General features: G+C 40.2%; 1 protein-coding gene across 1 annotated transcript in view; it reads right to left on the reverse strand.

Annotated features, from left to right (window-relative positions):
• gabbr1b (gamma-aminobutyric acid (GABA) B receptor, 1b) overlaps positions 1-13,287 on the reverse strand; it is a gene marked incomplete at its 3' end in the record, with an annotated part of 107,052 nt that overhangs the window by 42,090 nt on the left and 51,675 nt on the right. Inside the window, exon 9 of the mRNA XM_079176599.1 lies at positions 10,129-10,206. Within this exon, the coding sequence (XP_079032725.1) occupies positions 10,129-10,206 (78 nt within the window). The remainder of the gene's footprint in view (positions 1-10,128; positions 10,207-13,287) is intronic.

Raw genomic sequence — 13,287 nt, forward strand, 5'->3', positions numbered from 1 at the left:
TTTTAAAAAAATAAATAAATGTCTAATCAACCAAAAATTTCGCGGACCACCTGCAGTACCTCCGCGGACCCCCTAGGGGTCGCGGACCCCCTGTTGAAGATCTCTGATCTAAAGCATCAACCTCCAATCACAGTAAAAAGTAAGGTCTCAACTAACGGTTCTGATGCCTAGGAGAGGCGGGGGCAACCGATTCTCATGCCACTCCCTGGAGCTTTCACGCATTCACGCATTCACGGATCAGATCGGTAACCTTTTCGCTCACGCCCACTTGGCTGGGTGTGATGGAGAAGTGGTGGCAGTGTTTGCCAGATGTTGCTGAATTCAGAGTTTGTTTCTTTCAAAGTTGGTTGGATGCAGGCCTTCGGCACATTCTGTAGGTTTGGGGACTTAGCTGATCTCTGGGTCAAGGGGCTAGTGGGAAATTGGGCAACGAGGAAACAAGAAAGAAAAAAGTCCAACTAAAGAGATCTTTGGGCTACTTGTTTTACAGCCTTCTGTCAAGGGGGTGCTGTGTTCAATGTAAGTTGTGCAAAACTGTTTTGTTAAATAGACACAAAATGTCAATTAGTGAACATTCCATTTGGCATTGTATAATTAGTTTATTTATTCCCTTTTTCTCTCTGTCCAAGAAGTGAGTCTTTCAATCTTGAACATCTTCTTGGGCTGTGAGATGTTGACCCTTAAAAGGGTCAGTGCTTGTCCCTTAACCCTCCATTAGTGTCTCACTTGAGTCCTACAGGGCTTGTTCTGTGACCCATTCGCCATGTGACAGAAGGCAATTTTCTATGGGAGGTGTAAAGTTGGAGTCACCACATTTGCTACAATTGTTTGAGTGAGCAGTAAAGGACAATTTGACGAGTCTGTTAAAAACAATAGCCAAATGCCCAAGTGTACATTAAATCAGATTTTTCTTGCTGTAGTCATTCTTATCCACCAAGAGATTCCTTCCGAAAGTGTTTGACCATCCAACTAGGATACACACCTGAACAAGTTTAATGATTGGAGTCAGATCAGAGGATTTAGTTTTACATCAAGGTGACTTCACTGACCTCAAATTCATGTGGTTTAAAAACATCAAACTTCATAGGAAAAGAAAAATATCACTAGTGTGCATAACTAGCTGAACTTTTCAGTAGGCTGAGGCTTGTGTAAATTGTCGAAATAATTCATTTTTTATCAAGACGTCGAAATAGCTGTGCTAGGAGCAGGGATGGCAATGTTGGTATATCAGTTGTTGGATAATATATCTCTTAGATCCCCTGATTTCCTCCAGTAAATTTGACATATTGGGTTTCAGTGAAATGACATTCATTCTCCCTTCAAGATGACTTTTCATCCGGTGCCACCATTAAGTCAAAGTTTCAATTTGTCCAACTAAGGTGGTGAACATGGTTAACATCAGTATGTTAGCATTGCCTTTGTGAGCAGGTTAGCATGCAGACGATTGCATTTAGCTCAAAGCACTGCTGTGCTCACGTACAGGTTCACAGAGCCATTAGCATGGCTTTACACTCTTAGTCCTGTAACGTTTGAAGGAAACCATCATAACATTTGCAGTATGTTAACAAAAGTGTATGCCATATTCCCCTGACATACATTTTTTAAGAATCACATGACTTGCCTCTGTTTCCTTCTGCATGTTCTATGAAATGTCTCACCATGTTAACTACAGTAATACCTCATCATTCAAGTAAAGACTTCTGCAGTAACAAAAGTAAGGATCCAGAATCATAACTCATAAAAATGATGCACCGTGCTTGTGAGTGGGTGTGTTTGTTGAAGACAGATAGTGTGTGTGTGTGTGTGTGTGTGTGTGTGTGTGTGTGTGTGTGTGTGTGTGTGTGTGTGTGTGCGTGTGTGCGTGCGTGCGTGCGTGCGTGTGTAAGCGAGAGTCCTTTGGGAAAATGTGTTCTCCAACACTAATATCTCCCCTTGCCCTTGATGATGGAATCGGGACATTATGTTACCATGGCGACTGGCCCCATAATGGTTACCAAGGCAATATGAGAAAGGCAGCGATGCAGCAGTGGTTGTCAAGGAGACCAAAGGGATGAGGGAGGACAGGAGATTGTCGACAAATACTGGAAAGTAAGAGAGGGAGTGAAGAGATGAGAGGGGTTAGAAAGATACGATGAGTTGAGTAGATGAAGGAGGGATTACGGAATAATGGTTGGAAAGAAAGGGAGAAGTAAGAAACAAGGTAAGAGGGAAGAAGAGAAGGGGATTGTGAGGAGAGAACTATTATGTGTTGAACCAGACCCTGAGCTGTGACACATTAACATGTAGTAACCAATCTACCACAGAGTCCTGGTAACCTTGAGGAGGCCTGATTTTGTCATGTCACCGGCCTGGCTATTTTTAGTGTTGACTGCCAGGAAGGACGCCGCATACTGGCAGGGAGGGAGGAGGACATCTTGACAAGTGCCTTGGGGTGACTGGCTGCCACGCACATGACTTCAAACTGGCTTCTTGAACCGTATTACTCAGCTTGTCCACTGTCCAAGAGCATCTGCTGACTTGCAAACACAGTCCAGATGGCCCAGACAGTCTCACTAAGGACGACTTAACTGCAGGGTCAAACACCAAAAACAAGGGAGGTCCACACTTCCTCCGGCCTTCCCTCAAGTCTTGTCATATCAGAGCAAGAAGTTACTTGGATGACCTTGCCGTCTGTTTGCTTGATAACAAAAACTAGTTTCTGTCACACAGCCAGTAATGTATCAGTGCTTGCAGCTTTTCAGTGACAGTAGACGAGAGTTACGTCAAAGACTACCAGGGGACATTGCAGCTTGGCTTGTGTCTTCACAGCTGAGTGGTGGGTTTGTCATTTTAAATTGATTTATTTTAAATTTGTATTGGTGAAATGTGTATTGTAACAAAAATAATTGTGTATTGTGACAAAAAAACAACATATAATAACATACACATGGAAGATAGACGTAAAGACAGACATAAAGACAATAACATAAAGCAGTTACAATGATCTAGTTAATGAAATGGTAAGAGTTCAGGAGTATAGATTACAATTAGATTGGGTTATGTTGGATATGTGTGTATATGTGTGTGTGTGTGTGTGTGTGTGTGTGTGTGTGTGTGTGTGTGTGTGTGTGTGTGTGTGTGTGTGTATGTGTATGTGTGTGTGTGTGTGTGTGTGTGTGTGTGTGTGCATGTTTCTATAAGAGGTAAAAGTATATGTTTGAGTAGTCTATGAGATGTGTGGTGGAAAGACAAGATGTAGTGGAATTGTTGCAGTAGTAATAAATAAATACATGCTTCAACAGCAATATCCTAATAATAATAAGCAGAAATAATAATAATAACAATATGACATGCTATCATATAATGGTCATATAACTATAATATGAACAATAATAACATAACAAATAGAAACAAATCATAAAACAGCACATAATAGGCACAATATAAATAGAATCCCGCTGTGTGTGTAGGAATGTGCGAGGCCCTAGTCCAGTCCCAACAACGACAAGAATGGAGACCATCCTTCCTTGAAAACTGTGCTGATGTTGGTATTGTAAACCATAGTTATATATTCTGATAAGAGTGGTTAATGTTTATTAATTTTTTTGATTTCCAGTTTAAGATAATTGTTCTTGTCAACAGAAATAAGCCAGCTGTTTTAGTATTTTTTTGGTATGTTAATTGCTGAAATGTCTCCCAGCAGACAGCTGTGGGGATTGAAGGATTCTGCAGTCCAGGGCTGTGGAGAGTTTTTGTGCTACAGAATTCGAAAAAGAGTGAACAGGATGGTAGCCCCAGAGTGCATGGAAATAATTATCCATTGCGCCTATTGTGCATTGTGAGCAGGTGGTTGTGTTTGCCAGTCTCATTTTGTACACTTTATATTGAGTAAAATTTATTCTATGGATGACTTTATATTGGCTTAGCTGTGGGTTTGTATTGGGAGTCATTGCAAAAATATTTAGATTTATTTATAACCAGAAGTCGTTTGAGGGAGATATGGTTAGGTCCGTGTTCCAGCTAGCTAATGAGGTTGTTAAATCATTATCAGAGGTTAGTAGCAATCTGTAGATTTTGAAAATGTATTTATACATTTTTTTAAATTGGATTATATCGTTAATTATTTTGGTAGGTTGAAGTGGGTTATAAGTTGTTGATGTTTGCTTTTATTATGGTTTTAAGTTGTAGGTATTCCAAAAACTGGTGTCTCCCAAGTCCCTGCCTCTATATAAGCTCTTTGAAATCTATAAACTGGTTGTTGTCGAAAATATTTTGGAGGTGTGTGATACCTTTTTGTGCCCATGTGTGGTAGTGGAGAGGGGTGCTTTGGAGTAGGAAGTCGGGGATGTGTAAAACAGGAGTATATTTACATGGTACTGGAGTGGAATTAAAAATCTTAACACAACCATTAAACAACATCCCTGCTTTAAAAAATGCAACATTCTCCACAACTCTGCAGCCTGATGGAAAGTAATTGAGGAAAGGTAAATCTGCAAGTGAGATGTTATTGCAATATAGCTGTTCCAGGTCTATCCAGGGGGCATTGTGGTTGGTTAAATGAAACCATTTAGCAAGATGCTGTATTTGATTTGCCAGGTAGTAGAATAGGAAGTTTGGAGTATCTACTCCACCAGAGATTTACTTCTTTGTAGAGTTGATAGTTTGATTTTTGCTTCTTTATTTTCTGTAAATATGTAATTTAATTCAATTGATCTGTTGGTATGATAGGCAGCATTGAAAATAAGTAGTTAATGTGGGGGAATACTTTTTTCATCTTGATTCATCCAGCAACGGAGGTCATTTTCTACTGTTTTTAACAATGGAGGGTAGTTAAGATGAAACAACTCTTGAGGAAATGTCAATACCCAAGTATCTAATGATACCTGTGCAAAATGGGAGTGATGATTTCTGTTCTGCAGAATCCCAGGCATCTTCTGAAAATGGGAAGATTGTGGACTTGTTCCAGTTAATTGTGTAATTAGAGATTTTGGAGAAAATGTTGATGCGATTAAGGTTACTTCTAGCAAGGGGTCCTTTAAGTACAATAGAATATTACATTACAGTCATTTAGCTGACACTTTTATCCAAAGCAACTTACAATTCAGATGCTATCATACCATAGGCACAGCTACGGGAGCAATTTTGGGGGTTAAGTGTCTTGCTCAAGAACACATCGACATGCAACTAGTGGGGCCAGAGCCAGGGTTTGAACCGCCAACCCTCTGATTGAAAGATGGCCCTGCTCGCCACTCAGCTACAGTCACCCACTCGAATATCATCTGCATAGAGGCTAATTTGTGTTGGAGGTTTGTTGTATGCACTCCTTTAATGACATTGTTTCAGTGGCGGGCCGTGCATTCTATACCTGGGCCTTCACTGCTGTCCTGCAGCTGAAACACAGCTACGGTTATTATTTGTTTCGTGTAAAAATGAAGCCAACACCTATAAATACACTAACTGCAGAGAATACGCCAGGAGTTACCGCCTATGAGTGCTTTGTGGAGGCGGAGGGGCAGCACCCGCTGCTCGTTCACAACAGTGCAGGACGTACAAGCTTTAACGGCACAAAAGTCTCCAACAACACCAGAACAAGTCGCTAGATTTGTCACTAGTAGCTTTTGACAAAAAAAGTCGCCATGAGGGTTTGGAAAGTCGCCAGATTTAGCGAGAAAGTCGCTAAGTTGGCAACACTGGCACCAGCTAAATATGTCCCCAGAGCAACATTGGACGTAACAATGGTTCCTATCACATATTAAACCAAACAAAAATCCAATCTTCAGAAAAACAAATGATAATATATAAACAAGCATATTAAAGCTACTACAGATGTAAAAACAAATGCAGTTAACTTACCAGAGCTGCTGTTCACTATTTAAAGACAAAGTCCTCCTTTCTTTGTTAATAAAGAGTTTAATCTCACGGTTGTTCAGTACATCCGTGCGTTTTAGTTCCAGTAAGAAGTCCTTCTGGATTCATGGACGCCAGTGAAGACAGTCGAGCCTCTCCAGTTGTATTTCTTGAATAGGTTTTAATGCGTTTGAGGCTGAAAATGTCCGCTCGACAGAGGCAGCAGATTTTGGGATTGTCACTGCCCAACATGTCACGCTAGCCCAGTGGTTCTCAACCTTTTTTCAGTGATGTACCCCCTGTGAAATATGTTTTCAGCCAAGTACCCCCTAACCAGCGCAAAGCATTTTTGGTTGAAAAAAAAGATCATCAGTGTTGTCTGATTTATTAAACTGTCAACACTGAAGATTGCATTGTTTAGGACAGGGGTCGGCAACCTTTACTATCCAAAGAGCCATTTTGCCCTATTTTCCACCACATAAAATTCTTCTGGAGCCGCAAAAGCTATTTGATGTCACAGTTTATAAAGTTTTATATATAGATATAATATATATACAAAAACTATAGTTTGTTGTATTTATGAAATTATAGAACAAGAATAAAGACACTTGTTGCCATTTTATTGCTATTTTACGTGTTATAACAATATGAAACTCTTCTGAAGAGGAGAGTTTGCTGCAGCAGAGGAATCGCTCTTTTTTGCTCATCTCCATCGTGACACTTTCCAGCTAATGCTGTGTGTTTGTTCTGGAAGCGTCTTTCAACATTACATTTTTTGTTGTTTGCAAATTTCTCGCCACATATCAAGCATACAGGTAAGCCAGCATGGCAGTGAAAGCAAATGAATACGTCCACACAGAATTAAACTCTCTATTTTCCTCTGTAACTTTTCTGTTTTTGGATTTATCCATTGATAGTTTACCGAGGGCGGGGGTCTACAAATCATGATTAGCCAGCTGCAGGGAAAGGCGCTAGACAGCGACAGAAGATGCAAGTGGCGGATCGCGTAGCGTTGCAGCTTTTAAATATATTACTATTTTGCTCGACAGAGTTCGAATCCAGGTTGATGCGATCTGTCCATAAATATATTTTCTTCAATGTATTTCTTCATATGTGGCTGTGATGTAGTGCTCACTTATACAATTGTAATCCCCGCAATATATATGAGATGTGGCTTTTAGATCTCCAGCAATATGTTTGTGAATGTTTGACGAATCTGGCAACAGAGACAGAAAACAGCTGCTGCTGTTACACGAACACAACACACGCACGGAAGAGAAACCAGTAGGTTTGAAAACCAGTAGGACGTAACACCGGCACCCACTGCATGCCCAGTGTATCTCGAAAACGATGCTTAAACGCCGTGTGGACAGAGTAAATAAAATGTGATGCAATCTGCCTCTGAGCCTGTGCGCGTGTCCTCGCCATCCTTACTGCTCTTTAAAAGTGACGCCTTGTGTAACTGAAATGTATTGAAACTTTATTGTAGTGTTTCAGGGCGTTTTCACACCTGTAGTTCGTTTGCTTTGTTCCAATTCAGGGATTAATATGATACAATGTTGCAGTTTCCCCTTTGTTCAGTTTGTGTTCACACGGCAACATTTAACAGCGGACTAAATCTGGTAAAGAAACGCCACGCGCGAGCAAACTGTTCTCTCATTGGTCCGATTTTTATGCGGCTATAAATAGGCTCTGTTGCTTTTTTTTTTAAGCTGTGGGGGATTGGGGGTGCGTGAACCCGGTCAGGATGGAGAAGGGGGTGCGTGGCCTAAAAAGTTTGGGAACCGCTGCTTTAGATCATTTGGGTAGGTCCTGGTTGTTAATGAAGGATTGTATTTGTGATGGATCAGGGTCTGTGTTTGAAGATTATAAATTACTATAGAATGTCTAAAAACTTTATTTATTTATTGTCGGTTTTGGGTGGTTTCATCTGTTGATTTTTTTATGACTGGAATAATTGCTCTTTCCTTTCTGCATTGTAACTAATTTGCTAGGTATTTGCCTGAATTATTGCTGTTTTCGAGATCGTCCTATTTGAGTTGTTGAATCAGTTTTATTTTATTTGTAATATTGTTTAACTGGAATTTAGCTCACTTTTTGTTTGTTCCTTGGCATTGTTTAAGTAAATGTCCATAAATTGCTTTATTTTTTGTTCCAGATGTTTTTCTAGCAGTGAAAAATAGTAATTCCAAATTCTCTAGATTATGGGTTAACTGTATGTGAATGTAAATGTGAATTTTTGGTCATAGATGGATGCAGTGATTATAATATATCGTCTTTCAGAGTCAGCAGCTGTTGATTATAGAGAAACCTCTTTGTCCACTGTAGTAAAATGCTGAGAATACTTGATTATAATGATGAGATTTGAGGTCATATGGTTCTGATTAATAAATCAGTATCTTGTAGAACACAGATATCTGCCTTTAGTTTATTAAGATGGTTTAAGATTTTTGTCCTGTTAGTCTGAGTGCAAATGCAGCGCATCTTCCAAGTTATTAGGTTGAGTGTCTGTGCTATGTTAGTCTGTTAAAAGTTTAAACTGTATGTGATTGATGTGTGTGTGTGAGTGTGAGAGAGAGAGTGGATGCATACTTGTTATTTATAATACAGCAATATAACATACAATATAAAAAAAACAATCATCGATACATAACTGCACAGGAATAATACAAAGGTGAATTGGTGTGGGGACATAAGGTGAAGGAGTGAGTAAAAGACGAGAAAACAAAAGTGTGTAAAGGGATAGGGGATGGAGGTAAGATAGAGAGGATATGAGAAGATTGGAGTGTGTGTGTGACATTCTGAGCGTATGTGTGCATATGTGCACACATACGCACATACGAGTGTTCATATATGCATTGAGTGGAGCAGCTGCGCACATTGACATAGAGGAGAGAACAAGAGGAGAGAGAGAGTCATTCAAAATAAGGAAGAAGAAACTGAAACAAAAGATGGAGAAGCACTGAGAGGTAATATTGATCGTAATGATGTCTATAGTTTGTTTAGAAGAGCCATGGGGTTATCTTTGTGTTTCGGAGGAGTTGGCTGTCAATAGAAAGTTTGTCCACCACCATGTAAGCTTGTTTGTTATCTTTCCTGCTGTCCTTCAGGATCAGGTACTTATTCATTTTGTGCGGAAATTGGTCGTTCAGACCAAAATGAGTTCCTTTTAGTTATGTATTTTCAATTTCAACATGATTAGATCAGAAGACAGGGAGACGAGGGGGGGGGGGGGGGGGGGAAATATGAAACTAAATCTAGTTATAACAGAAAAAATCCCAAACAAACTGCCTGTTTTTTCTCTTCTACTGTGGTAAATTCAAAATAATTTTTAATTTATAGTATGTAAGCGGTATTAGTAATAAAGGACATTCAAAAGCACTGGTATGGTCATTCAAAATAGAAATGTAAAATGTAATATTGTTTACCAAATTACACTTCCACCGTTCTTCCAGTCAGCAACCAATGTTTCAGCTTGTCTAGTTCTAGAATAGTTGCCTCACACCCACCTCCCCCATCTTGAAACAATCAATGTAATTCTGACAGGAAATCCAATCAGCTCCGTCTGAGAAAGCACTCGTGACAGACAGTCGTCAAACAAGCAAACTGAATAAACAACTGAAGGTCGATCCATATCCACCACCCCCTTCCTGTAATTGACCATTGCATCACTCAGTTTTGTTTTCCATTTGTCAGACTTGTAAAATCCTTCACAGTTTTCAGGGCATGAACCACTTTTAGATCTGCATCTTGTCAGTGTTCAGGGAGGCAGAGCAGACACGGACACACAGAGCTCCCCTGTGTACTGATTAGGGAACACAAAGTCAAGGTCATGGGACCCAATCCCATTACAACCCAGATTGCTTCCTCCTGTTTTGTTTAGACTGTCAACTAGCATCTTCTATTTATTACATTGCTGTCATAGCTTTGAAGTGGTTCTCATCTTTAATTAGCAAATGGAGTGAAATTGTCGCTCCATAGCACATTGGCCCAAATGAAGCCCTTAACTGTGGCTCTATTTGCTGCTGCATCACTTGGTTGTCTGGTGAGCTTAGCTGTTCTCACATGCTTAATAAAACCTGACTGATTTATCGATGAACATTTGCAGCCAACCTTGGATGTAAAGTGTGGAAGGGAGAGAGAGAGACGAGAGTGCAACAATGGTGGAAGGAAAGAGGAATTAAAGGGAGAGAGGGCGAAGCTGCAGGGTCAGAGAAAACAGGAGATTCGAAGGGAGAAGGAGAGCAACAGACAGTGAGAAAGAGGAAAATAAAGGCGCTGAGGAAGATGAATGTCCCTCACCTATCCACTTGTCATTCCCATACCAGGAAAGATTGCCTTTAGTGCTGTCGTAGTATCCAATCTTCTTATAGCTTCCTCCTGTGAGAGAGAGAGAAAGAGAGAGGCGGTCACTCTGGGCTCTAGTGTTCCCAACTTTAAATGTGTGCATAGCAGGTATATCAAACAGGCAAATAGGTAAAGTTTCATTTGCCAATTTTAGACAACACAAGTTTAACGTTTGAGAACATGGGCTTTTGTGTTAAAGGGCAGGGTTGGTAATCTTCCTCAAAATGTTATTGATATTTTTGATGAAATTCTCATTTCATCCTGAGAGCAAACAATGATGAAATGCACTGGAAAAAAGAGCATTTGATCCAGTCCGTCCAATCATTTAATTGTGCTCGAATAGGATTGGACCGGCTACCTGAGCTAGATTGAGCAACTTTTGGAGCTAGTATAGCTACTTCACTGGAAAAGAGTTGGCAACACAGAGCTGGGTTTTTTGGTTAGATAATTAACAAAATCTAGCATACTCTTGCTATTTTCTCAACAGCACCAACCCTGCCTTTAAATGGAAAAGGGTTAAGAGGAAAAAAATATTTCTCAAAATTAATCATTGAAAAAGTATAATTTTGTTCATGGCATGGAAACTCAGGTATCATATCAGCAAACACTTCAAACTGACACAACGGCATGTGACATAATGCTGTCGGTAAAAATCACTCCACTTTTGGTTTCACATGGGACTCGAATGCTGGTCCCCTGAGTAAAAGTCATGTGTTTGTTTGACCCATCCACCACCACTCCCTCCCGTCCTTAGATGACCTCTCCTAATACAATGCCCATTGCTCTGAGCATGTAATAATGACACAGATGAATTTTGATTGGAGTTTAAAGTCTGATGCGTTTCATACAGACACTAAAGGGTGCCTTTTGTTCGGTATCAAGACACTGGAGGACTCTGACCAAGCAGTGTTTTATTGATGCCCTTTTAGTGAGACCAGGCTGCTACAAAGAAGCATCTTCAAATTGTGCTCGCCCTCAATAAATATGCAGTTTTGGTTTACTTCAAATACAAATGTAATGCCCTGCGTTCTTCCGCTCTTTGAACCAATACACTTTATGGGACATTTCATTAATGGAATTCAGGCCAGAGGGATCCCTGCAAGCCTCTTTTCATACAAAAAATTACCCATGTGAGAAACTGGCCTGTCATCAGCTGTAGCACAATCCTGTGGTTTGCTGTAATTACACTTTAATATCCTAGTGCAGTAGCACATGGACGCACAGCCCAGGGGCATCAAACCACCACCCACTGAACTCCACTCCTAATTGTCAAGTAGTCATTGGTCATAATTCCTACAGCCAACCAACCAATATGCTCTACAGCAAAAGCTGCTGCAGCTAAAGATACCGTAAGACTCTCCACCACTCTCAAAAAGCAGTAATCATCATCATAGGAGAAACTACCCTTGTGGTTCCTTGCTGACATAAAGAGCAGATATTGACCCTATTGCCAAGATATAACCTGCCAATACAACACTGTAATGCCTTTCACAACTCCACAAAACCTACAGTGTATTTATACACTGTAGGTTCTGTAGACAATTAAGTTAACAATGTGTTAATTAATTTAAAGGATAAGGCTAGCATTATGCTACACTTTTAGCCACATGCAGCTGAACTCCAGGGATAGCAATGTTAGTCAGTCGATCCACCACAGTGGTCCAGAGCAAAATGTATTAAACTCTTGGATGGATTGCCATGCAATTTTGTACGGATGTTCATGGATGTTCAAGATGAATCTTCTGACTTTTTTTTATCTTGTACCATTATATTGGAGTGAAAAGTTTCCACTCTGATGTTATAGATTATGACATGAGTGTGCATGCAATTCCTGTAGACACTGAAACCAGAGTTAGTATTTAAATACAGTTGTATGAATACTGGATGACAGATGTATTATCTAAGCATTAATACGTTTGAAACATATCTGGTGCAGGTCAGTGAGAAAGAAAGAGGGACACAACAAATTGACAGAGCTGTCAGACACAAATAATCCATTGGTGTGTTTGCTTTACTATTTTTAGTGTTCAAACTGGTTGATTAAGAGTTGCAAGACAAGCTCACAAGAAAGATGCATTCTGCTTAATACATTTAAAGCATGGTTCCAAAACCAAACGGTTGGTTGCCAAAATGGATAAATATTTGACTGCCAAAAATGAAACAGAACAGAAGTTTACATCTCATCTTAACACGTACACATTCAACAAAAATCGCGCTAACAGGGTGCCCACCACTGAGGAAGAGACATGGATTCAACCAATCTCATATCGGACATTTGGTAAGTGGTAAATGGACTTGTACTTGTATAACGCTATCAGAACTATCGAACATTCATAAAACATTCATACACCGCAGACACAGACTACGGGAGTAATTTAGGGTTATGCGTCTTGCCCAAGGACACGTGTGCTCTGTAGTTACCATCTAACTAACTAAATTAAGGGGGGAAATAACAGTGCATACGATTATAGACTGCATACCCTGTCAACGTATCCTCATAGAGTTCACATAATATCACACAAAGAGTTTTTTGTGTGTTTTCCAAGGAAAGCCAGCAACACATGTCAGTTACATGCTTACATAGTTAAGTTCAGGCAATAAAACTACTTAGTTAGGATTAGGGGTTAAACGAACTAAGGAAGACTTCTAATGCCTTGCTTCCAAGAGCTCCCTCCTTTTAAGGAAGCGTCGCCTGTTTCAACCCGGCCACCCAGTCGGGGTCAGTGGCAATGACGGAATATGATGTGTGTCATTCTTCTAAAGAGCACTTTCCTCTCAGCCAGTCTGCTTATGCTCCCACTGAGCATTTTTCAGCTTCTAACACACAGACACACGCTCCAAACACAAGACAGATGCTTGCCGCTACTCACACAATGCAGCCGGCACCCAACAGTCACTTCCTCACATTTTCTCGAAATCCTCTTTTAAAATGTGCATTACTGACTATACAGAATTATCAACCAAATCCATTGGGCCAAGTTATTGGTGGCATCCTAACACAACTGGTGTCAACCGCTTCCAGCACCATGGCCAGCGACGGAGAAGACTAAGTTGGCTACAAATGATGTCAGTGCTGTGTAGCAAAGCCTGCTATCCATGATTACATGGATGTCA

This window comes from Pholis gunnellus (genome assembly GCF_910591455.1).
Source record: "Pholis gunnellus genome assembly, chromosome: 16".
NCBI lineage: Eukaryota > Metazoa > Chordata > Actinopteri > Perciformes > Pholidae > Pholis > Pholis gunnellus.